The following is a 23120-nucleotide window of genomic DNA, read 5'->3' as shown; positions in this document are numbered from 1 at the left end:
AACACATGGATGTGCCATGTGAATAAGACAGGGTCGTCCTAGTAGTGTGGCCACATAACAAATTGTGTTGCACCTTCTCCACAGTAGCCTTTCATTGTTAGTGGTGGTGGTGGCGGGTGTGACGACGGAGGCCCCTTTGTTCGTGTGATTAGGGCAGATGCAATATGGATCATTGCAGAGTGCCTGCTATGAATCGGTACCATTGTTGTTGTCGTCCTGTTCGTCGTTCTTTTAACCGCCGCTAACTTCGCTTTCTAGATTCGAAGATACAGGTCCTGTAGGTAGTAGATGTACTCTGCATGCAGATAAATAGGTCGAGGATCGACCAACCTAGTAAACCCATAGTTTTCTTTGTCAAGGAAGACTACAATAAGTATGTCATAGTAAGTTGTATAGAAGAGGAACATATTGAATAAACAAATAGTAATAGCAATTATCTATGCTCGCGGACATTTGAAGAAACGACGACCTCCTATCTATTCTCTCGGTGAACATCTACACTAGACAGTCCTCACCATACATGCATTTTGGCCACTCTTCTTTTCGTTCATCGTATCCTCTCAATGGTGCCTCTTTGGTGAAATCACTTTTGCTCTCAACTGGGAACCTCTCATAAAGAGCTTTCTCAAAGAAATCGAGATCAAGAGAACCCTCCCACACAATGGTAGTTCCCTTCCTCTTTCCTCTCCCTCTGGACGACCCTCTAGACATTGGTACTGCAACGAAAGAAAATACTAGTTGGGAAATAAGTAGCAATGCATCTAGCATTGCATATATATAGGCAGAGGTAGGTTTAGTTACCGTTTCAATATGTTATAACTGGTCACAAGAAGACTAATTAGTTTCACTGAAGAGACTATTTCAATGGACATAGAAAAACCTAGATTCATTTTCTGAAAAGTCTATTCGTCGTTGACATAATAAATCATTGAAAAGCCTAGGTGCTATAGGTGTACTATGTAAGTGAAGTGATAAATCGCTGCTGTCATCGTATTCCTCATCCTTATAACTGAAAAGTCTATTTTCATTGTCTGAAAAGCCTCAATTCGTTCGCTATTACTGAAAAACCTAGATGCTATAGGTATACTAAGTAAGTGAAGTGATAAATCGTTGTTGTCATCATACTCGTCGTCCTTGTAACTAAAAAGCCTATTTTCATTGTCTGAAAAGCCTAGATTCATTCACTGTTACTAAAAAGCCTAGATTCATCTGCAAAGCGTATGTACGATACGATTGGACTATACACGTTCTAATGAATTTACATTTAATCTGTGTACTATATTTGTGCCTTTTTAGCAGTGTAGTATAATTAATGATTCACGAAAAAAAATCTGCAAGAGTTTTTCTCTTGTTTTAGGAAGCATCCACAGTTACAAACAGATACATCATTATATAATCCAAATATTTAATCGTTCAAAGAGCACAATACAACCACTACTAGAGCTACGGAATACATCTTCCACAGAGTACTTGCGCAGCAACAGTGGGCACATCCACATTGTCAGGAATGTCTACTACAACATAAGTAGAAAAATAAGAAAAGAATAAAAAATTGGATGTAAGGAATAGGGTGAGCTCCTAATAACCATGCGAATAAGACACTTACTCGGATGATTCTGTGTCAAAGGTATCTCATGAGGAGGATCTACCACAACATCATGAGTCTAACAAACATCTCCAACTAGCATATTAGGGGTAGATTGAGCATCAGGAATCATAGGTGCAACCTCCGTATCCATATCAGGTTCTAGGACGAGAGGGTCGAAGTGTGTCTGCTGACCCATTGGTGGGGAAAACCCCATGAGGGATAGGATCAACTAACATCCGACGCACAACCACGTCCAAACTTTAGGAACTGACACTTCATAGCCGATCTCACATAGTTCTCTCCACTGGTCTGCACATCCTAATTGGGATCATCTTTCCTAAGGATGTTGGGAGGAGAACCTAGGTGAAGTACACCCTCCACTGCGATGCCATCATCATCATCAGCTCCTATGGCAATGCAACTCCTCTCGAACCCTTGCAACCAACTTACTAAACGATGGCTTCTCATTGAATAACACATGCATGCTTTATATCTCAACAAACTCAACATATCCATAGCGATCTCTTTTCACGGTGCCTGCATGATATATGCTCACTAGATTGTCCTTCTAGTTCAAACACGTAACGAAACACATGTCCTTTAGTCTAAATTAGACGATAGATAATACCTAACAAGTACTTTCTAACTATAAACTAAGTAAATAAGATAATAACTACTGTATATATACAGTGTACACACTAAATAGCTAGATTCTATTTAGTCAACTAAATATATAACTACCTATCTAAGTAGCTATCTAACTATATCTATGTACCTATGTATCTATGTGTTCTATCTATCTACATATATATCTCACTAGATCACTAATTAAATCAACTGCCTGAGTCATCACATTAACTAGTAAATGCCAAATGCCAAAACTACAACACTACAATCAAAGCTAACTAAGTACGTACATTGCATATTCACAATTTTTACCTGTCCGACGATGGAGTCACGGACGTCGACGGAGTCGCAGCAGGATGTCGGGATCGATGGCCCTAAGACGGAGTCGCAGCGGACGCCGAGCGTGGGTGAGGCCGATGAGCCGGGCCGACGGTGGTGAGGCCGGGCACTGCAGGGCCGGGGCCGGTGGTGGCGCGTGGCTGGCGTGGGATGGCCAACGCTCCACACGGCGAGGCTGGCACGGCGAGGCCGGCACGACGGGCGAGACGGGGCGCGGGCGGCACTGCACGATGGGCGTGGGCGGCACGGTGCGGGCGCGGGCGAGGGCGCGGGCGGTGGCGGCGGCGGTGCGCTGGTTCGGGGCGCGAGTGAGAGAGAACGGAAGAGACAAAGGAAGGAAGGTCTCATACGTAAGACAGGCTTGGCGCCAATAACCACGGACGCCAAGATCTACGGCGCCGAGCTGACTGTCAAGTCACCGCATGTCTGCGTCGAGCCCAAGATCTCGGCGCTAGCAACGATGGTGACTGGCGCCGAACTAAAGGTCCAGATTTTGAAATCATACCTCCAGAAGCATATTTATGAAAAAAATTCAAAAAAAAAGGTTGAAAAATAAAAAAATCGGTATGACCTAAGAGCACAAGCGCGCGAAGCAATCACGTGACGCGAGGGGGAGTCCAAGCTCCAAAGTCCATACCAAACACGCCGGTTTGACTTTTTAAGACAAGCAGATGGGCCTTGGCTGCAACCAGCCCTCGACTTGTTGTTGGGCTAGTCCGACTTCTTTTTAGTGTGCGTTGGGCCAGGTTGTAGCGGAACAGAGTGCACTGTCCAAATGTGCCACATCAGAAGAAATGGCGTTGTTTTGCTTGGCCACCAAACCCAAACCTTGTTACTGTGCAACGGGGGTAGGGAGTTTTGCGCATGCAGGTCATGCACGCAACGGATGCACCTGACCGGAGCGCCCGCGGTTCACAGCAACAGTTAAATAAACAGTGCGGTAACAGCTTCACAATTCACCTATCACACGCCCGAATTGAACTGAACGCAGATGAGTGAGGACTTCAACTGGCCTGCTAAAGCAGACGTCATGTCCGCATATATGGCGACCGTTTAGCCTGTGCGTCGTAACAGTGTGCGATAAACCACCAAAGTGGCAACGTTCGTTAACCGTAAAAACGCAGTGGTAGCAATAGTAGAAAACGCCCAACGGTCCAGCAAGCAAAGCCAACACACGCGACGCTACCACGGAAGGTGACGCAGATCACAGCGCCGAGCAGAGAAGCAGCTGGCCAGCAGCAGAGCCGTATCCGATTCCGTATGTGCACGAACTGGCAGAGTGGCAGGCGCAGGCGGCAGGCGGCAGGCGGCAGGCGGAGCAGGCAGGTGTGTAATGAGGGCTCGCCGGGGTCGATCAGATCGGTACGGGGGGGCGTGTAGTAATCGCCGCCTTAAAGGCCGCACCCAACTCAGGTCTCAGCCGCGGCCTGCCTGCCCGCTGGCCGCCAATGGCGACTACTAACTCCCCCTATTAATTGCCCGGAGTAGAGTACCGGCGCGGGCGCGGCAGTCTACGCACTCGTCATGTACGTATTATATACTCCTGTATTGTATATCCATCGGCCGGAAAGACGACGACGACGTGAGTGAGTGAGACACAGCAAGGTACGTAGCGTGTACTCTCTCCATCGCGTTTAATAATACAGGAGGAGTAACATTCAGATTCATACCCATTCATTCACTCATTCATCGCATCGGCGTCGGCAGGTCATTCCATCAGCGACCTTGACCGCGACCGCCGTACTGCGTCTTCGGCCTCGGCCACGCTTGCCTTCGGATTCCGATCCATCACGTGATGATCACTGCAGTGCCCTGGTCGGTAGCCGTGTGCTCGTAGCGCACGCCTGCACGGACGCTCGATCGCGGCGCGAGTTGCAGGCTGCACCGCTGCCCTGCCAGGGGCAAAGCCACACCTTCAATCAAATTTGCAAAAATATAGCGACTTTGATTAAAATTTCACCGCATATGCACTCGACATAATCCTATATAGCATTGTATCCTCTTCTATAGTTTGCTCCCAACAAAGGGGTGTTTGGTTGCTCCTCCTAAATTTTAGTCGTTGTCCCATAGGATGTTTAGATATATGCATAGAGTATTAAATATAGACTAATTACAAAACTAATTACATAGTTTACGATTAATTTGCGAGACGAATCTTTTAAGCCTAATTAGTCCATGATTTGACAATGTTTACTACCGTAAACATATGCTAATGACGGATTAATTAGACTTAAAAATTCATCTCGTTGAGTGCTGGCGGATTATGTAATTTATTTTTTTATTAGTATCCAAACACTCTATACAACATCATCCCGACATACCTCCTAAATTTTATTAGGCGGATCCAAACAGCCCCGAGTTTCAAGTGGATGCGCAGCAGAGATGCTAACCGGATCATCATTGGCAACATTTATGCTTGTACAGTTGTTGCCGACAACTTTATATGGGGGGACCCTATACATGTCGTTCATCGCATTGCCACTTCTCCAACTCGATATACGTATTGAAGGACGCTCTCCTGATGATTTCAGCTGCTCTCAGCGTATCGAAGGACGTCGTTTTTGTGGCGAGGTCGTGGAATGGCTGTGCACATCACAGCTTAAATTAGATTAGCTTGAAACCACCCGCATGTAGTATGACACGAGTCCATGCACAGATGCTGATCGATCATTGATCGTGCACGGCAGCCTAATCGTGCTACCTACAGTGTGTCTTCTGCTTTTGCAAGGGCAGTGCCAGCGCCCGGACGCCCGCTGATGCATTTTGTTTCCCGTGCGCGCTTGCACTCTACCCCTGCGCCATCACGCTCCCACCACGCCTGTGTTTTGCGTGCCCACGCGGGGACCCGCGCTGCCCGTACGTCGCCCGGGCCGACCACTCGCGCGCCTTTGTCGTCTGTGCCTGCTCGGCGACGCTCCAGCAGAAGACTGCGGAAGATTGCAACATTACAGTACTCGATCTATTTTGAAACATCTGGATCAACATTTGAAATATACGTATGAAGGTAGATAAAACACTTAAAACATGCGTCTGAAACACTTGCAAAAACAATATAAAAACACTTAAAAAACATTGCAAACATCCGCAACATCTAGATAAAATACTTGCAACATATATGTGAAAACATATGTAACATTCAGATAACCACACTTGCAACATGCGTATGAAAAAACAGACGAAACATTGAAAACAAAAGCTTGCAACATACGTATACAATCATTGCAATGTATACAGCATCCTGATATACTTGCAACATTCATATGAAACACTTTTAACGTACCTATAAAACATCTGAAACACTTAAAATATATGTTTGCAACTAGTATTTTTCACTCTTCTTCTTGCAGACGACGCGTAGCAGAGTGGGGAATGGCCGATTCTAGCCGACCAGAGACACATGTCGTGAGTCTAGGGTACGTACGGAGACACAAAATTATAGGAAGTAAAAAGAATCCACTTCTTAGGCAGTGCAGTTTCTCCAAAAACGGTGAAGTCGCCGAAATTCATGTTTTTTTTTTTGCTTCGGCTTCGGACCAAAATAGCTTCAACTTCACAATTTTTATTTAATTTTAGCTTTAGAAGCCATTCTAAAAAATGTCCATTTGACAAGACTTCTGATTTGGCCGGTGAAGAATCTCCAAGACTCCAACAATAACCCTACCAAAGAAGACCCTAGGCGTGGATCTTAAACTAACCCCATGCGGGACCCTAACTTTTGATGTTTGATATTTCAGTACCTAAACTTGTAGGTGGTGTATTCTAAGTCTGCAATTATTAAAATTTGATGGTCTGCGAACTTGTACGTTGGTATGGTCCCTTGGCTTTATTCTGAACGTCAGTGTTGCTCCAAACGAGTCCAAACAAGCTCCAATCCACACCAACGGTTGACGTGGATCCAACACACGGGACCCACGTGTTAGTGTCCCCCTTCCTCCCATATCCTCGGTCTCCCACTCTTTGTGTAGCCTATACGCAATGGTGAGGCCGTGCTTTAGCAGAGGTGGCTCAAGCGTGAATGACAACTTGCGGTGCGACATCTCTCATGCATCTTCATCTTTGCACCTCACACCTCCACCCCTTCCATGCCACGTCACCGGATTTGGCATTAGGGAAGCCATAGCGGGCGTGGAGTGTGGAAGGAGGCGGCTTGAGAACAAAAAAAAAAGTAGTGTTGACATGTGCGGGGCTAACATGATGGATACACAACACATGGTCAACATGCCACATGCGCCAGAGCTCATTTTGATCCATCTGAATTAGTGCTGGTGCTCGAGACAATTCCTGTGACATAGACGACACTGGTTATGTTCGTTTCTCTTATAATCCGTACTTTTCAGTTTGTTTTTTTAGTCGAAATAGTGTTTTCTCTCATAACAAATCAGCCAAAACAGTGTTTCGCTTTGTTTTTTCAGCGAAACGAATGGGCCTATCATGCAACTTCAGAGATCCAAATACCAATATTCAATAGTTGAAAGCCCGGATGACATAACTGTATAAGATTAGTACCCTCTTGTTAACTTTACCCTTCTACTTTTGTGCATAAAATAAGACTCGTCCTTTTTCATTTTATAAAATTAACAGTGCACCCCTGGTTCACCCAGGTTGACAGGCGTGCAGCAAACAGGGACGAGACCAGGCAGAGCAGCCAAGCACACGTGCGTACCTGTTCGCCCCCATACGCCGCAACCTTGCGACCGGTCGTGCCGCATCGGACGGCCGGGAGCGTTTCTGCTGGCCAGCGACCTCGCCATCCGCAGCAAAATTAAGCGGCGACGGTGCGGGCGGGCGGGCGCATTGAAGCAGATATTGAAGGAGTTAATGAAAACCGGTGGACTTCACTCGAGCAGCACGACCAATCTATGACCGTCTTCTTCCGGCCTTCAATGTTGCCAAGAGAGAGTGGTCGCCGTCCACATTTCTCCCCTCTCCCATTCTTTTTAATAAAGCTCCCCTCTCCCATTTCTACTAGGATTGGACGTTTTTTTTCTTTTGTTTTTCTTCTCGATCGCAAGGACCGATGGTTGCGCAAGTCCTTTTACTACGGAGTACCAATTTAACACGAAAATCATAGTATGCTTATAAATGTTTTCCTTTCCCAATTTTCAAAACCAAGTTCTGGTATTTGAAACTCCATATGAGAACAAGAAATGGTTATCGGTCATCAACCACTGTTTTGCAGTGTTTTTTTTAATTAACTTAGATATCTGATATTCCCAGAGAAAAAAATGTGACTGATAGAATTTGATTGGGGATCTGTCTGGGACGTAGAAATTTATAGGAATCGTGCATGAATTTCGAATGGCAGAATGCTTGAAAACATCCACTTCAAAGTGGATCCAAGCTATTACTAAATGTACATAGATCGTTCTAGTTTTATCATAATAAATAACTCATTTTTTTATAAAGACACGCCAACATCTACAAATCAAATCAATCTTATCAAATGTATCATAAAAATATTTGATAGTTCATATTGTAGATATTAATATATTTTCCTATAAATTTAAGACGAAATAATAAATTTTAGTTTAGGCAAAACCAAAACAATCAACATTGCAGGGATGATGGCTTTTCGTCCACTAGTTCATAGGAGTACAAAATACCCTATTACAAAAATTGTATTTCTAAAGATACACCCTGTGTGTATGATGCCAACATGCCACTTGGAAAGAAATCTCTTCACATTTTTGTTCACATGTATTTCTTTTGTTTCCTAATACATGAGAGGGCTGCGTACCTTTGTATTGAGATAGAAAAGCACGGTTATACAGCACGTCGTGCCGTCACTACTAAGAATCTTTTTTTTTTAGAATAGGGTAGAATGGTTCTAGAGGCGGCAGCTCCGCCCACGACTATCCAACTGCCTTCAAAATGAATATCTAGTGGCGGTCCAAAAACCAGATGTCCCAAGATATCTAGTGGCTGCCTAAATGAAATCATGGGAAACTTGTTTATACTTTTTTTAAATACCCGGAAGTCTTGCAAACAGGGATATGAAATCTGAGACTGAGCTAAATGACATTTTTATAGGCGGTTGTGTTGTCTAGGCCTCTGTATAAATAGAGAGGGCATTTCTAGATCTGCTTAGACTTTCCAGTCGTTTCTAAAAATTAACTTCTATAGATGGACTGATTTAGAAACCATTTTTAGAGTTGGTTCTTGGTTGATCCGTCTTTAAACTAAATGAACGTCTCTGAAAATTGTTTGTGTAGCAGTGTGCCATGTCATGCCTTGCCGTGCCATTAGCAATGGGAATGATGGGGTGATTTGCATCAAAGGTGACAATGCAGCCTAGACCACACAGTAGAAGTAATAAGCCAATTAGTCTTTAGGCTACTCAGCTTGTTAATTTGCAGCGGCGAGCATCGAGGGCTCACCGAGGAAAAGCCTCGCATTTCGTTCTTTCCCAAGCATACAATCGTTACATGTTCTTTCCAAAGATACAACTACACGTTCTCGTCGTGGCACCAGTATTTCTCATTCCCCATTCTGTATTTTCCCCATCTGACACGACTACACATGGGCTGTGGCCTGTCCAGCTCTTAAATTTACGTCAATCAACTAGGCCCTGTTCCGTTGGTTGATAAGCTATGACTAAAAATACTGTTAACTGATTTGTTATGAGAAAAAAAATATTATTCATTAGTTAAAAAAATACGGCTTATAACTCAAACGAACAGACACTATATGTCCGGAAGCAGAAGTGAGGCGCGCACCGATATATCATTGCTGATGCAGCAGCATTCACTTCTCTTGCACTAGAACAGTAGGTGCCCAAATCCACCGCTTTCGGAGTAATTCATTCATGCAAACGATGGTATCTAGTGGTGCGTTGATGGATGAAAATGACCGGTAAAGCTAGAAACAAACAGCTGCATGATGCATGGCCCTTATCTTAGCAACGACAAATCTTGACCGAGAGAATGCCCTCCCCGCCACTCCGGCCCAGCACGTACATTTTGGTCACTGAATCATTAAGAGTCACTATGATGAAGTCCCAAGAGTTCAGCATCCATAACTATCACTTCCAAACCAAAGCTAACTTGCTTTTGATCAGCACTGTTCATGTTCAGCCTAGTTTACAAATTGCTGGACATGCGTCGATCGAACGTGCTAGTGCTGCTTAGAGGGTCTCCATCAACGAACTCACATGGACAGCCAAACCTAAAATGGGTAGCAAGAGACCCAAAATTAGTCTTCAACAGAGTACCTATATGGAAGACCTATTTTAGGTTGTCTGAGAGGTACAACTCAAATATGGACATCATCTCTCCTGAAAACCTATTTACAGAAAAGGTTTTTGTTAGGTCTTGTTGTTGGAGAAGATGCCGAATAGGTATCGAACCTTTTGCCTATAGCGCTACTCAAAGAACAAGTGGATCTTATTTTGGCCGTGTATCCAGCCAAATTGTTTTCCTAACAAGATGCATGTACGGCGACGATGTCCCAACGGCGAACACACTTGTGTGACTTGTTCATAACGTAGAGTACGTAGCAGTCAGTAGTCGCCCTACTAGCCTAGCTAGGTACTCCTACTGGCTACAAACGTAGTACTCCGTACATCGGAGCAATTGCGTTGCACCAGCCAAGAGCAGCATCATAACCATTGCAGCGGCAGAGGCGAGGGCCCTTAAAGGCCACGCAGCTTATCTCCTGGGGAGGCAGCAGACGCAGACCCAGACGCACGGGGCATCCCGGTAAATCGGCCCGCGCCCCACTCCGAATTTAAAGGGAAGGAGGTTGGCGAAAATTTATTCCCCCTGTTGTAAATTTGTGGTTAAAGCGGGAGTGTTGGGCCGCTTTAAATTCGAGTCTCCCCTTGGCGACCCAAGCCCTTATTTAGTCGGAGAAATTTGGATTTTGGGGCAATTGTAGCACGTTCGTTTTTATTTGACAAATAGTGTTCAAACATGGACTAATTAGGCTCAAAACTAAAACGTTCGTCTCGCAATTTTCCACCAAACTGTGCAATTAGTTTTTCTTTTCGTCTACATTTAATACTCCATGCACGGGCCACAAACATTCGATGTGACAGGTACTGTACTAACTTTTTGGAAGTTGGGTTGTAACTTAACAAGGGCCAAATTTGGAAGTTGGAGTAATGGGGAGGAGCATTGAATCCGGCCTCAACAGTGACCTTCCGCCCTTCTCCTCGTCGCAGGCTCCGGCCACCCGCCCGGTGCGCCCGCGCGAGCTCTCACCGCTCCGCTCCCCCCTACGGCTTCCCCGCACGGGCGACACGTGTCTGCATGCCCTGGTCGTGACTCGCGCGCGTGAGCTAGAACGAAAGGCAGGCTGAGTTGACATGGAAGGTTCTGATAACGGTCAGGGATTACGGAACGCCCGTAATGGTTGTGCTGTGTGCCCCTGATGCGCACACACACTGAGGCCTCGTTCGGCAGCTGGGGAACCAATCCAGGACTGGAATTAGTTGATCCCCTTGCTGTCACTCATTCCCTGAACAGATTTAATTTCCTAACAGAACCAATCCCCTTGCTTCTATTTGATTGTTCGGTTAGCTAGGGAAGAATCTAGGGGTAAGAATATGATGCGTATACATATCCAGATGTTTAACTGATAAAAGTGCATCAGAGGCAGCTGCAAGTCTGCAACCAGCGTAAATTCGAGTGATAAGGAATAAAAAAGTTCATCAGCAGCAACAAATCTTCTAGCTGATAAGCCGACTGGTATTAAAGCCTGTTGATAAGCCGGCTGAAGCTGTTTTGTTGTGAGAGAAAAATACTGTAGATTCTAGCTAATAAGCCGGCTGATAAGTTTAAGCGAACAGGCCCATACTCTTACAACAGTTACAGTCGATAGTTCCCAAGAATTTATACGATCCATAGGTTCTCCAAAACCTAAAACGAAAATGTTGGACATTATGATATAGCAATCGCCGACCAATGGAAAGAGGTGAGAGGGGGTGCAAACAAACTATTAGTTTGATAAAAATAAGAAATATTATCTAGATAATAATACAAGTAACAAGAAACCATCCGGTGAAACTGAACCCTAGACAAATTCCTCCTGCGTTAATCAACTTTGCACGCATCCAACGGGTCTTAATCAAGAGGTTCAGGGCTGTCATATCTAGCTAGGATATGAACAGATTGCTCCTGCTCTATGCATAAAATAGATTACCCCACACAAATTAAAGGTAGGCACCCTTGCCAATGACACTGACAATATACGTACACGGCCACCCAACCCAACAACTAGTATATATAGCCGATAACAAGACAAGGTTGTATATCGATCCTATTCCTATGCATGCATGCATGCATGATACATACATACTCTAATATATCAAAATTAACACATGTATACAGACTACTTGATATATCCAAATTAATAGTTCTTCTGATTAGTAGTTTCAGAAATTAGAACTGATACATGGTAACACACGTTATACATTTTAGTCAGTTAAAAAGCTTTTATTCATGGCCATCGAAACAAAAGTAATTGAATCAGAACAAAAAAGTAAGGGCTTCTAGAATGCGAACAAAGATGGCTTCTGGATCAAGACAATGCTAATCAGATAATCGGTATGTTCATTGATTGGTTTCTGGGCTGATAAGCCTGGTTGGTGCTGGTTTGTTATGAGAGGAAGATACTATTGGCTGGTTGATAAACCCTAGCTGAAACCAACAAGCGAACAGGCTAAATACTTCAACTGACTACAAGAGGCAATGAATGCAAAGGGACATCTACTAAAATATAAATCCAAATCGCAAAACCATGATTCATTGAAGTATTAATCCAAACCACAGAACCACGAGTCAGTTCCAAAATTAAACAGGCAGATAGTGGATATAAGCTTGCCAATAAAAAAGAAAATAACATTTCTTGCAGATCAGTTCTGAATATACTGAGACAAAAGGTTTTAGACAATAATGCCAGCAGCAGCTGAAGGAGAGAAGGTAGCTAACCATGAAAAATCACTGAGAACAAGTAGTGAGAAGCTACCCTGTACACTACAAGGTAAGATCTACGGAGCTTCAGATATTTTGTTTTCAAAAGAAGACATGGAAGCTTGTTCGCTTGCTCGTATATGATCGTGGATTATAAGCTGGAACAGTATTTTTCTCTCACACCAAATTAGCCAGCAGTAAATAATCCATGATCGTTTACGGTCTGCCGAACAGGATAATGTGTGTGACAGGATACATTTCCAAGCTGCAGGAGTATGAGCTCCATGCCTTGCAGCTAGTTATTATTTACCACCACATACCAAACCACAGTCACCTACAAAGTTTTCTCATCTTCTTTGATTCTGATATAGAAGAATTAAATATTTTTCAATGATCATGTCCCAGTGAAACAACAATCCTCCAACCAGGTAAATCACTTCTGTGATAATCCAGACTCTAGTATTTTACAAACATGCAGGCCCAGATGCACTCTTGGACCGCTCGTCACCACTCCTGGACCGCTCGTCACCACTCCTGAAGTGGTCGGCACCCCTCCTAGAGTGCTCGGCACCAACCTTGGAGTGGTCGGTACCACTGCAAGACCTCTCGGCTCTGCTATGGGAGCGTTCGGCACCCATCCTAGAGTGGTCGGCACCACTACAGGACCGTTTGGCACCACTCCTGGAGTGCTTGGCACCCTTCCCGGAGTGTTCGGCACTGCCCTAGGAGTGCTCGGCTCTATTGCTGGAGTGGCCTTCTCATCGAACACGACATCGCGCGAGACAACCACCTTGTCTTCATGTGGGTCGTAGAGCCAATGCACCTTGGTATGTTCCTCGTAGCCTAGGAGCACCAATGGTGTGCTCCTGTCCTATAGCTTGGTGAGGACCGACTTCGTCTTCCTGACATGGCTGATGCAGCCGAATGTCCGGAGGAAGGACACGTTCGGCTAGCGCCCATACCAAGCTTTGAACGATGTCTTGCCCTTCAGGGCCTTAGTGGGCGCACGGTTGAGGATGAACACCGCCGTGGTCACTGCGTCACCCTAGAACCTTGCCGGCATGCTCTTAGCCTTCATCATGGATCGAGCCATGCCAACCACCATCTGGTTCCGCCGCTCCATCACGCCATTCTATTGTGGCGAGTATGGCGCGGTGTGGTGTCGCCCCACACCCTGATCCATGCAGTACGCAGTGAACTCCACTGAAGTGAATTTGCCACCATGATCAGTCCGCAGCACGCGCAGCTTCTTGCCGTTCTTCGCCTCCACGCTTGCATCGAACTTCTTGATCACCTCCGCCGCCTCGTCCTTGCTTGTCAGGAGTTGCAACCACATATAGTGACTACAATCATCCATGAGCAGGAGGAAGTACCGTCGATCACCGTTTGTGGCTGGTGTGATTGGCCCACAGAGATCGCTGTGGATGAGCTCGAGGGTGTCCACCGCGTGATACTTGGCCGCCTTTGGGAACGATAGCCTCCTCTACTTCCCGACCAGGCAACTGTCACACAGCTCGCCTTCATGCTTGATGTGGGGCAGCCCTCAGACCATCTTCTCTAGCTGACCGAGCGCATCGAAGCTGAGATGGCCGAACCAGGCATGCCACAGCCATGGCTCCTCGATGTGCCGTGCTGCCAGGCACACCGACTGCTCCACCTTCAAGTTGTGAAGGTACAATCGATTATGTGAGCATTTTACCTTTGTGAGAAGACGCCGCTCCCGATCTCGAATCTTTAGGATCCTGCTCTTGATCAGTACCTCGCATCCGCGCTCATCCAGCTTATGGCAGAACCGCCCGAAATAACACGCTTTCGAAGGCGCTCGTCTTCCACTAGACACTAAGCACCCTGAAAGTGAGCTACATCGGGCAGTTCCGTTGAGCACACCCCACAGAAGAACTCGAATCAATCCACATTTTATCTCTAGAATCTAATAATGAGTACGAGCTTACAATACTTAGTCCATTTCATACAACAAGAGTTCTCAAAAATACATTATTACAATACCAAGTTTAGAGTACGGAATTTAAACAGCGGAATTAAAATAAACATCTAATGATAAGATACAAGGATCCATCTGTACCCACCAGAAGAATCCTCTACACAACAGCCACTCCTCAAGCTGTACCTGCAACAGGGGTAAATAAACCTTGAGTGCACAATTTACTCGCAAGACTTACCCGACTAGTGGGAATAATTTCCCGACTCCAAAAGATATGATAAGCTTTATGGTTTGCTGGGTTTCCTTTTTGTGAAAAGCATTACTAGTAGTGAATCCTTATGTATGTGTTTTATTAGCAGTCGTGATTAGTTCATTAGCTAACTATTCTATGTAAGCACATGTTCTACTTTCAAGCAAGAGTTGAGCAATCAGATCCATTCATCCTCTTTCATCTTCCAGTTCTTACTACGGTGCTAGACCATAGCCAAGTCGTACCGTATTACACGTCGATTCGTGAACCAATATATCCTAGCTGGGTACCCCCAAAACACACGCCCTGCTTGTACCCCAGGCACAAGCAAGACCAACCCACCACTCTCCTGTCACGGGGTCCAGGTGCTCGTCCAAACTTGGACTCCAAGCCCCCACTCCTGAGTCCCAGACTCAACGTGGTGGTTAGACCTCCACCATCCCGCCTCCAATGAGTCAGTCCGGAAAGAGACAAAACCCACAACAAGAGAGCAATGAGCCTTTCCGCTCCCATAAACAAGTATGTGCTCAGAATAATAAGTCTGTGACCTGACTACCATCCACAACAACGGACGGTCCTTAACCGACACAGATAGAGAAAACAGTGTAACCAAACTATGCCCCGTTGGCCATAGGACACAACCTATTACACCCACCAATACTTGTACCATATCCCTGCCCGATCTCCATTTCCTTTCACTATTTTATCATGAGAGTAATAATAATAATCACCTTTTGTGAGTAACGGCAAGTTACTCATGCTACTGGTAGCCTAAGCACAACAGCTACTCGACCTATGCTAGTAGGACTCATAGGTAGGTTTATCTTTGCATGTAGTTTCAATATAAATTCTGTAACATAAATGCACCTAACATATATATATCCAGTCATTATTTAAAATAAGGGTTATGCACAGGGGCCTGCCTTGGGCAGGTGGATTGTCAGCGATGTCAGTCGTTGGTGGTTGTGGGGCTTCCTCCTATATGAGAACCTCCTCCTCGTACTCCTCGATCACCTCCTCATACTCCTGCTCTCCGGCGGTCACGAACTCCACCAACTCGTTCTCTACATACATGCAATGATGATGCAACACTTAGTATTTTGGCAACAGTAACTCTTAAAATAAGAATGCACATGCTAAGCTACTAAGCTAGCTCTAATGACTAAGATACTAAGATACTAAGCTAATCAATATCTCTACCAAATAGATTTCAAGCTCACCCTACAAGTGCTTAACTTTTGTAAACCGATATCATGCCATTATTCCTTTAGCCTTAATGGGTATTTAGCTACCATATTAAGTAGTCTATTCTAGGGCTACAAAAATTATTGTGAGCACGTAATAATACAATGAAGCTACTATAAAAATTTTAGAGTTTTTGCTATCACCAATCTACCCTAAAAATTTCTATAATTATTAATCAAAATAATACTAAGCATCTCAACTATTTTAATGTCATCAACTAACTAAACTAACAGGTAGACACTATTTTTGGGAACCTAACAAAATTAGTTTCATAATTTTTGGATATCTACATTATTTTATATTAATTACCAAAGTTCAGCTCAGAATTAAAATAAAAGGCTATTTCTATTTCTAACGAAAAAAATAAACCAATTTTGGCCCAACGCGGCCCATGCAGAGCGCGGCCCACGCGTGGAGGCAGCCCACGATGGGGATCCCGCACACGCTGGCACTCTTGCTAAAATGCCCTCGCATCATCAGACAATAGCGTGAACACTACAAGTACTATTTCTATAGACATCGACTTTGAAACGGAGCCCTCGTATCTTTTCACCTTTGCACCGGAAAGGTCCCCGAGACACCCTGCGCTTGCCGGCGCGGCGAACGGTGGCACTAGGCGGTACGCCAGCCACTCGAGGCTCGCACTGACCCAACTAACGAGCCAAATCCCATCTACGACCCTAACGCCTACCCTAAACGGTGATATAGAGCAACAAGGCGCACTAGAGCGAGCTACCACCACGTGCGGTTGCCCACGACGGCGCCGTGGTCATCCTGGCGAGTTACAGTGCTAATAGAACGGTAGAGATAAGGGATAAGCTCTAGGGGCACATCGCAAACCTAGCCGAAGTGGTGGTTCGGTCGACGACTACCTGAGCAAAGCTGGCCGCATGCGCATGACGAGCACGGCGACGAGCCACAGTGGACACGGCCGCGTTAGCGGCGGCGGGGAGGTGGTAGCTCTCTCACTGGCATTCACACGGTGGAGAGGGAGCCAAGGCGAGCTAGTGGTGCAGAGGAATTTGCGCGGGGTGAAGTGGTGGAGGCTGGCCATGGCGCGGGCAGTGACGGGTCTTAACGGCACGGTGGTGGGGCGAAGCTCCAAAATTGAGGCTCGGCTGAGCCCCAATCAAAGCGGGGTGGGGTCGGCTAGAGAGGGGGCATGAGGGCGGAGGCGCGAACAAGAGGGATTGATGAGACGTGACCCCTCGTAGCTGCGGCGCTGGTGCGATTTGACGGCGGTAGGGAGACGAGAACAGAGAGAGAGAGAGCAAGGGAGCGGTGGGGGAGGGGCAGCTAGCGACTCGGCAAGGACGTGCCTTGGTGGGACACGGTTGGTGCGATAGGCGTAGCCCGTGGCCAGGCACTAGCCGACACACATGCACGCTGGCGACCGGCGTGGCCCGCGCACCCCAGAGACATCAATGGCAAGGCGACGGCGACACGGCCACGTGCGCGCAGCGTCAAGGTAGGCCAGCGGCACAGCGCAGCTACAGGCGCCCAGTGTGGTGATGCGACAGTGGTGGCAGCGGTGTCATCGTGGTGCGGGCGCCGAGGCAGCAGCAGCACCAGCGGCAGCCACGGTGGTAGGGGTTGTCGGGCGTAGAGTGGACCGGTGGCCTAGCGGTGCGGCCAGAGCGGCCAAGCCGTGGCAAGGCCATGGCAGCCACGGCTAGCCGGTGCGTGGCCACGCGCGTGCCGTTGTCCGTTGTTGCTGTGACCTGCTCCATACGCTCGTCCACCACCCACAGACGCCCTGTCACATCCTTAATGGTGAGGGTGGACAAGTCTAGCATTGTCTTTATGGAGAGAGCGATCTGGATGTACTTCACTGGCACGGAGTGGAGGTACTTGGAGACCGCCTCTTCTTCGTCGATCGAGACGCCGTGGCTCCTCAGCTTGCTGATGAGCGACTGCAGACGGAAGGAGAAGTCCTCTACTAACTCACCATCCTTGAACTTGAGGGTGGCGTAATCCTACTTCGACAATTGGGCCGTCGCCTTCTTTGCGTGGTTGGAGCCGACGCGCATTGCTGCAATGGCCTCCCATGCCTTCTTAGTAGAGTTCTTCGCCCCCAATGGCTCCCTGTACTCCGCTGGCACAACAGTGGGGATAGCCTCCAACGCTGGCATGTTGTCGGTGCCCTTGTCAATGGCATTCAAGAGCCGTTGGGCTTTGAGCTTGACCTTCATGGTCACCACCCACTCATCATAGTTGGTGCGAGTCAGCGTCGGCCAACTGGTGCCACTGACCTCTTGCACCGTGCGCACGACGACCTCCTGTCGTGGCTGGGCAGCCACAGCAGCGTCGTTGCTGTCGTCCATCTCCAAACCGTCCATTATCACCAGCGGTTAGTCTGGCGACGGCGTTTGCTCGGCTCCGATACCACTTGTTAGCCCCTAGATCTTCGGCACGGATGAGCCGACCGCTCACCGGTATTGCCGACCACACACTATAGCTAGAGGTAGAAGAAAGGAGGAAGAACAGAGCGCGCACACACAACATAAGCACCAGTGTTACCCAGAGCTCTGCAGAGGAGATGTCAAAACTAAACTTGCTCTCTTTACTAAGTTGCAGTGGAAACTATATATACAACTCCACCCATATAATCCTAGTACACAGACATATTAGGCTGCCATGCTGTTACAATGACTAGATGTGACAGCATGGCTGACTTTGGCGCCTGCCCCTGCTGTGGCTACAGTGCGGCAGGGGAGCCTTTCGGCGCTTGCCCCTGCCGCGGCTACAGTACAGCAGCAGGGAGCCCTTTCGACCCCTGCCCCTGCCGCGCGTTCACACAGGGGAGAGTAGCAGATTACTTTACATGAAAAGCATGCATATCTCTCGTTCTTCCTTTTTCCGATCCAGCTTTAAGTATGCATCTAACCAAAGAGACCGACGAGCAGTTTAGTCGCTGGGGGCAAAGAGTGGCGCCTTTCTTGGCAAGACCAGACCGACCGGGCGAGCAAGCCATTCATTCACCTAGGGACGGATCGAGCGCAGGCAAGCAAGAACCCTAGCAAAAACCCTAGCGCCGGGGAAAGAATGGGGCAAGCAAGAGCCCTAGCAACGAGAAGGCGGCGGAGAGCGTTGACGTTCGATGGGAAGCGGTCGCTGTCGCCTCGTGCCGCCGTCGCGTCCCCTTGTGATGCCCCGCGCCGTCGCCTCGTGCCGCACCGTCGCGAATCGCGAGTAGCATGCCGCGCCGTCACCAGAATAGGTTCCGGACGTAGGAGGGTCCGTCTCCGTTCCGGGCCAAAGAGGGGGGAGGGAGGTCCAGATTGACCGGTTTGCATTCCGGGACATATCTAACCGAACGACCATTCTTAATCCGGCCTGGCTTCGAACCGGGCCTATTCGATCCAGGCGGATCAGGCCGCGATCTAGGCCATTGCAGGCCAAAACGAACAAGCCCTAAGGGTACGATTCAAGCCTTGCTGACTCTAGGCAAGGGTACGATTGAATTTGTTACTGCCGCCTGCTTGCTGGTGCTATACTCATTTACTCCTACTGGTATGAGCAACGCTACTGGTATTCACATTTACTGCGTTCATCAGGGACAGAATTAGATACAGCTAGTAGCTTTTAAAGCGGCCCATGGGGCCAGGGCCAGTACACTACACTTGGTCAATCTGTTAAGTAACATTTCGTCAGCCTGTTCGTTTGGCTGTGTCTGTTGTAAACGATCGGAAATTTCTAGCCGGAATAATATTTTTCTCTTACACAAATCAGTCAGCAGTACTTCTTTACGAACCAGCAACGATACGAACCAGCCAACCGAACAGGCCGCATGTTTACTCCATTCCTAAACCTCAGCTCGCTCATCGGCGTGTATATTAACTGAAGTATCGTTGCTGCGGTGAATGGTGATCGACTGCTCGTAGTACTAGCATGCATCACTGATCGAAAGTGAGCTCCATCGATCGATCGATCGCCCTGATGGAACCTCATTTCCTACATGTGTATCATGCATATACACGCTACGCTAGCTCCAATGCACGCAGTAGTCGATCGTCGGCACGGCGACCAGTGATTAATGGCTCAACCACCTTGCTTCGAATGAGGGCAAAGGAGACGACCAAGAAAGGCGCGACAGAGCTCGCGCCACCCTCTACATTTCAAGCAGGCAGATATATACTCCTACTCCTATGAACAGCGATCGAAGGCGAAGGCGATCAATTTTAATTAATGGGACGTGCTTTGATCGATCCTTGTATGTTTTCCCGCTATAACCCTCTCCGTGACATGATCACCATGATCCTATCCGCTTCCCGGTCATGAATTGAATGCGGTCGCATCCACAGCCCCAACGGAAAGTTGAATCGCCGTATCGTATTTAATGGCGGTTTCCAGTCCAAGTCTGTAGCTACCCGCTTTCGGCCGGAGCCGTAATGCTGGATGGACTGAGGAACTCGACGCGGCTCCAGGCGGAAGCCGGCATCCAACGGGGAAAGGGAAACTTTTTATCAACCAACAGGCGGCAGGCGACGCCGGCGGAGGCGGAGGCGGAGGCGGAGGCGGAGGCGGAGCGCTAGCTGATCGATCTGACGCCTGACGGGAGAGAGCGAGCGAGGTTAATGCGCGCGCTGCTGCTAGCTAGCTAGCCTTGATGGCGAGCTTAAAACGATGGCTAACCGCAAAAGCCCATGCAGCGTTAAGAGGCGTGTGAGGGCGGAGAGCGATGCGAGGCGAGGCGGATGGAGAGATAGAGGAGGAGGAGGACGGCGCAGCAGTAATGGCAATGCCGCGCCCGCGCTGGGAGATGGAGCCGGTGACCGAGCCCAACCTCGCCCCACCTCGTCGGGCGCCCGGGCAGCGAGAGGCTGGCCAACAGGCCGGCCGGCCCCGGAGCCGGATGACACGCAAACGCAATCGAGATGTCTGGAATGCGATGCGGTGCAGGCGGAGCGGAGCGGGCCAGCGGCCTGCCGGCCTGACTCGACCCTGACCCGACCTGACCAGCAGTAAGTGTAAGTAGCTGTGGGAACATCTCGTGGGCCCGGTCGCAGTGTCCCCCCTTTTAAGATCCTGGCTACCACTTCTGTGCTCATAAATTTCTGGCCCCCGTCGACGTCGAGCCTGCCTCAGCGGCTGAACCCACTTCGCTTCTCCTTCTCCTCCCTATATAAACCCCGATCCCTCGCTGCGCCCGAATCCAAACCCAGCGCCCCCACACGCATCGCATACATCGTCATCAGGAGAGGAGAAGGAGGTCCGCGACCGGCCCGACCAAGCCAAGTACGCTACTACCACTCCTGCGCCGCAGCCGCACCGACCGCGAGGGTGCAACGACGACATACTCCTATATCCGCTGATCCGCAGCAGCAGCCCCAAGCCGAACGTACGTACACGTGTAGAGAATCATATATAGGCCATAGCAGTAGCAGATCGACGATCGATGGTGTCGCTGCAGTCCTCGGCGCTGCTGCCGGAGGCCACCAAGCGCCTGCCGTGGTTCTCCCTCGTCGGCAGCGTCGGCGCCTCCTCCACGGGCACCGGTGATGCTGCCACCAGCAAGAAGCGGAAGCGGGACGGAGGCGGCGGCGACGACGACCGCGGCGAGGTCGTGGACGGGATCGAGCTCAATTTCGACGCCGCGCCGCTGCCCCCAGAGTGGCAACGCTGCCTCGACATCAAGGTACGTGTCTTATCGCACGCAGGCCCTTGAGTCTAGTCTATCCCGTCCGTGTCGATCGACTCCATCGAGCAGCGCCGTGTACGCACTGCACGTACGTGTGTTTTGTTCTGAACCCGTGTCTTGGTGTGCATGCAGTCGGGGCAGATCAACTACTACAACACGAGGACGCAGAAGCGGACGTGGAAGGACCCCAGGGGGGAGCCGGACTACCGCGCCGCGCCCGCCTCCGCCGAAGACGACGACGAGGAAGAGGACTCCGCGAATTGCGCGCCGCCAGGGCTGGACCTGGAGCTGAACCTCACGTTCGAGCCGCGCCGGGCGCTCGCCCACGAGAAGAAGAAGCCCAAGCCTGCGGCGGCGGCGGCTACTAAGGCGGCAGACGACCATCGCGGTCTTCAGCTGGCCGCGGAGGAGGCCGAGGACAGCAGCAGTAGCTGCAGAAGGGAGATGGTGGCCGGCGTGTGCGTGCGGTGCCACATGCTGGTGATGATGTGCCGCGCCAGCCCGGCGTGCCCCAACTGCAAGTTCCTGCACCCACCCGTCAACCGCGCCGCGCCGCCACCGGAGGCTGAGCCGCCGGTGGCACTCAAGCTCGGCCTCCAGCTGCTCTGCTGCAGGGACTAGATAGCTAGCTAAGCTACGTACCTACCAGCGTCGATCGATCAAATCAAATTAAACGGGAGCGTCCGACCGACCCATGGCCACAGATGGAGGATGGATGGTTCTATACCGTGCTCCCTAGGCACGCGTGCACCAGTAGAGCGCACGTGTGTCGCACGTGCAATGAGGGGTATATCATATATCATATTAGTATTATTCATATATGGCGATGAATGGTGATGTAGATATAGCACTAAGTGCATAGCATAAATGTAGCTTGGAACTTTCGGTGTCTGTCACTTGTCCGTGTGCATGTACGCGTAACATGTTTGCTCGTTGCGGAAAGTTGGTTGGCCGTTGGTCAGCACGAATAATTTATTGGCGCGCCCCTGTACATGACAGTAGCGTTGCATCGCGCTCTCGGCTTTTCGCGAGCAGCAAAACACACTGCTCTGCCTCGCGTTAATACTCCTGCTGCTAGTAGCTAGTAGCGATTAGCGTACGTTCAGCGAGCACGTACCCACGGCCATGCAAACTCCAGCAGCTGCTGCGTCCAGGGGCCGTTGGGAAATTTGAACCGGCCGTATTCTCTCCTCTCTTGATGCTGGCGCTGTGCCATCATGCCATACCGATACCGTTCGTGTGCTGTCGTGCATATACCAAGCTACTATGGGTGCGTAGATGGAAGGCGCGAGCGGCAACGGGGTCGAATTAGGCCTCGATCAGTTTCAGGGCGTAAAGTTTAGGGTGTCACGTCGGGTGTTATATAGAGGTGTCGTATGTGGTGTTCGAATACTAATAAAAAAATAAATTACAAAATACGTTAGTAAACCGCGAGACGAATTTATTAAACCTAATTAATCCATCATTATCATATGTGTTACTGTAGCATTTTATTATCAAATCATAGACTAATTAGGCTTAAAAGATTCGTCTCGCAATGTAGTCGCAATCTGTGCAATTAGTTTTTTTAGTCTATA

At 48.5% G+C, this 23120-nt stretch overlaps 1 protein-coding gene across 1 annotated transcript; it reads left to right on the top strand.

Annotated features, from left to right (window-relative positions):
* Nucleotides 1-21044: 21044 nt before the first annotated feature.
* LOC136505804 (uncharacterized) lies at nucleotides 21045-22434 on the top strand. Its single transcript, XM_066500953.1, has 2 exons — nucleotides 21045-21540; nucleotides 21676-22434. The coding sequence occupies exons 1-2, from the start codon at nucleotides 21301-21303 to the stop codon at nucleotides 22162-22164; spliced, it is 729 nt and encodes a 242-aa protein (XP_066357050.1). The 5' UTR covers nucleotides 21045-21300; the 3' UTR covers nucleotides 22165-22434.
* Nucleotides 22435-23120: the final 686 nt, after the last annotated feature.

The sequence above is a fragment of the Miscanthus floridulus genome, chromosome 1 (genome assembly GCF_019320115.1).
Source record: "Miscanthus floridulus cultivar M001 chromosome 1, ASM1932011v1, whole genome shotgun sequence".
Taxonomy (NCBI): domain Eukaryota; kingdom Viridiplantae; phylum Streptophyta; class Magnoliopsida; order Poales; family Poaceae; genus Miscanthus; species Miscanthus floridulus.
This window is presented reverse-complemented; position numbering and strand designations above follow the sequence as displayed.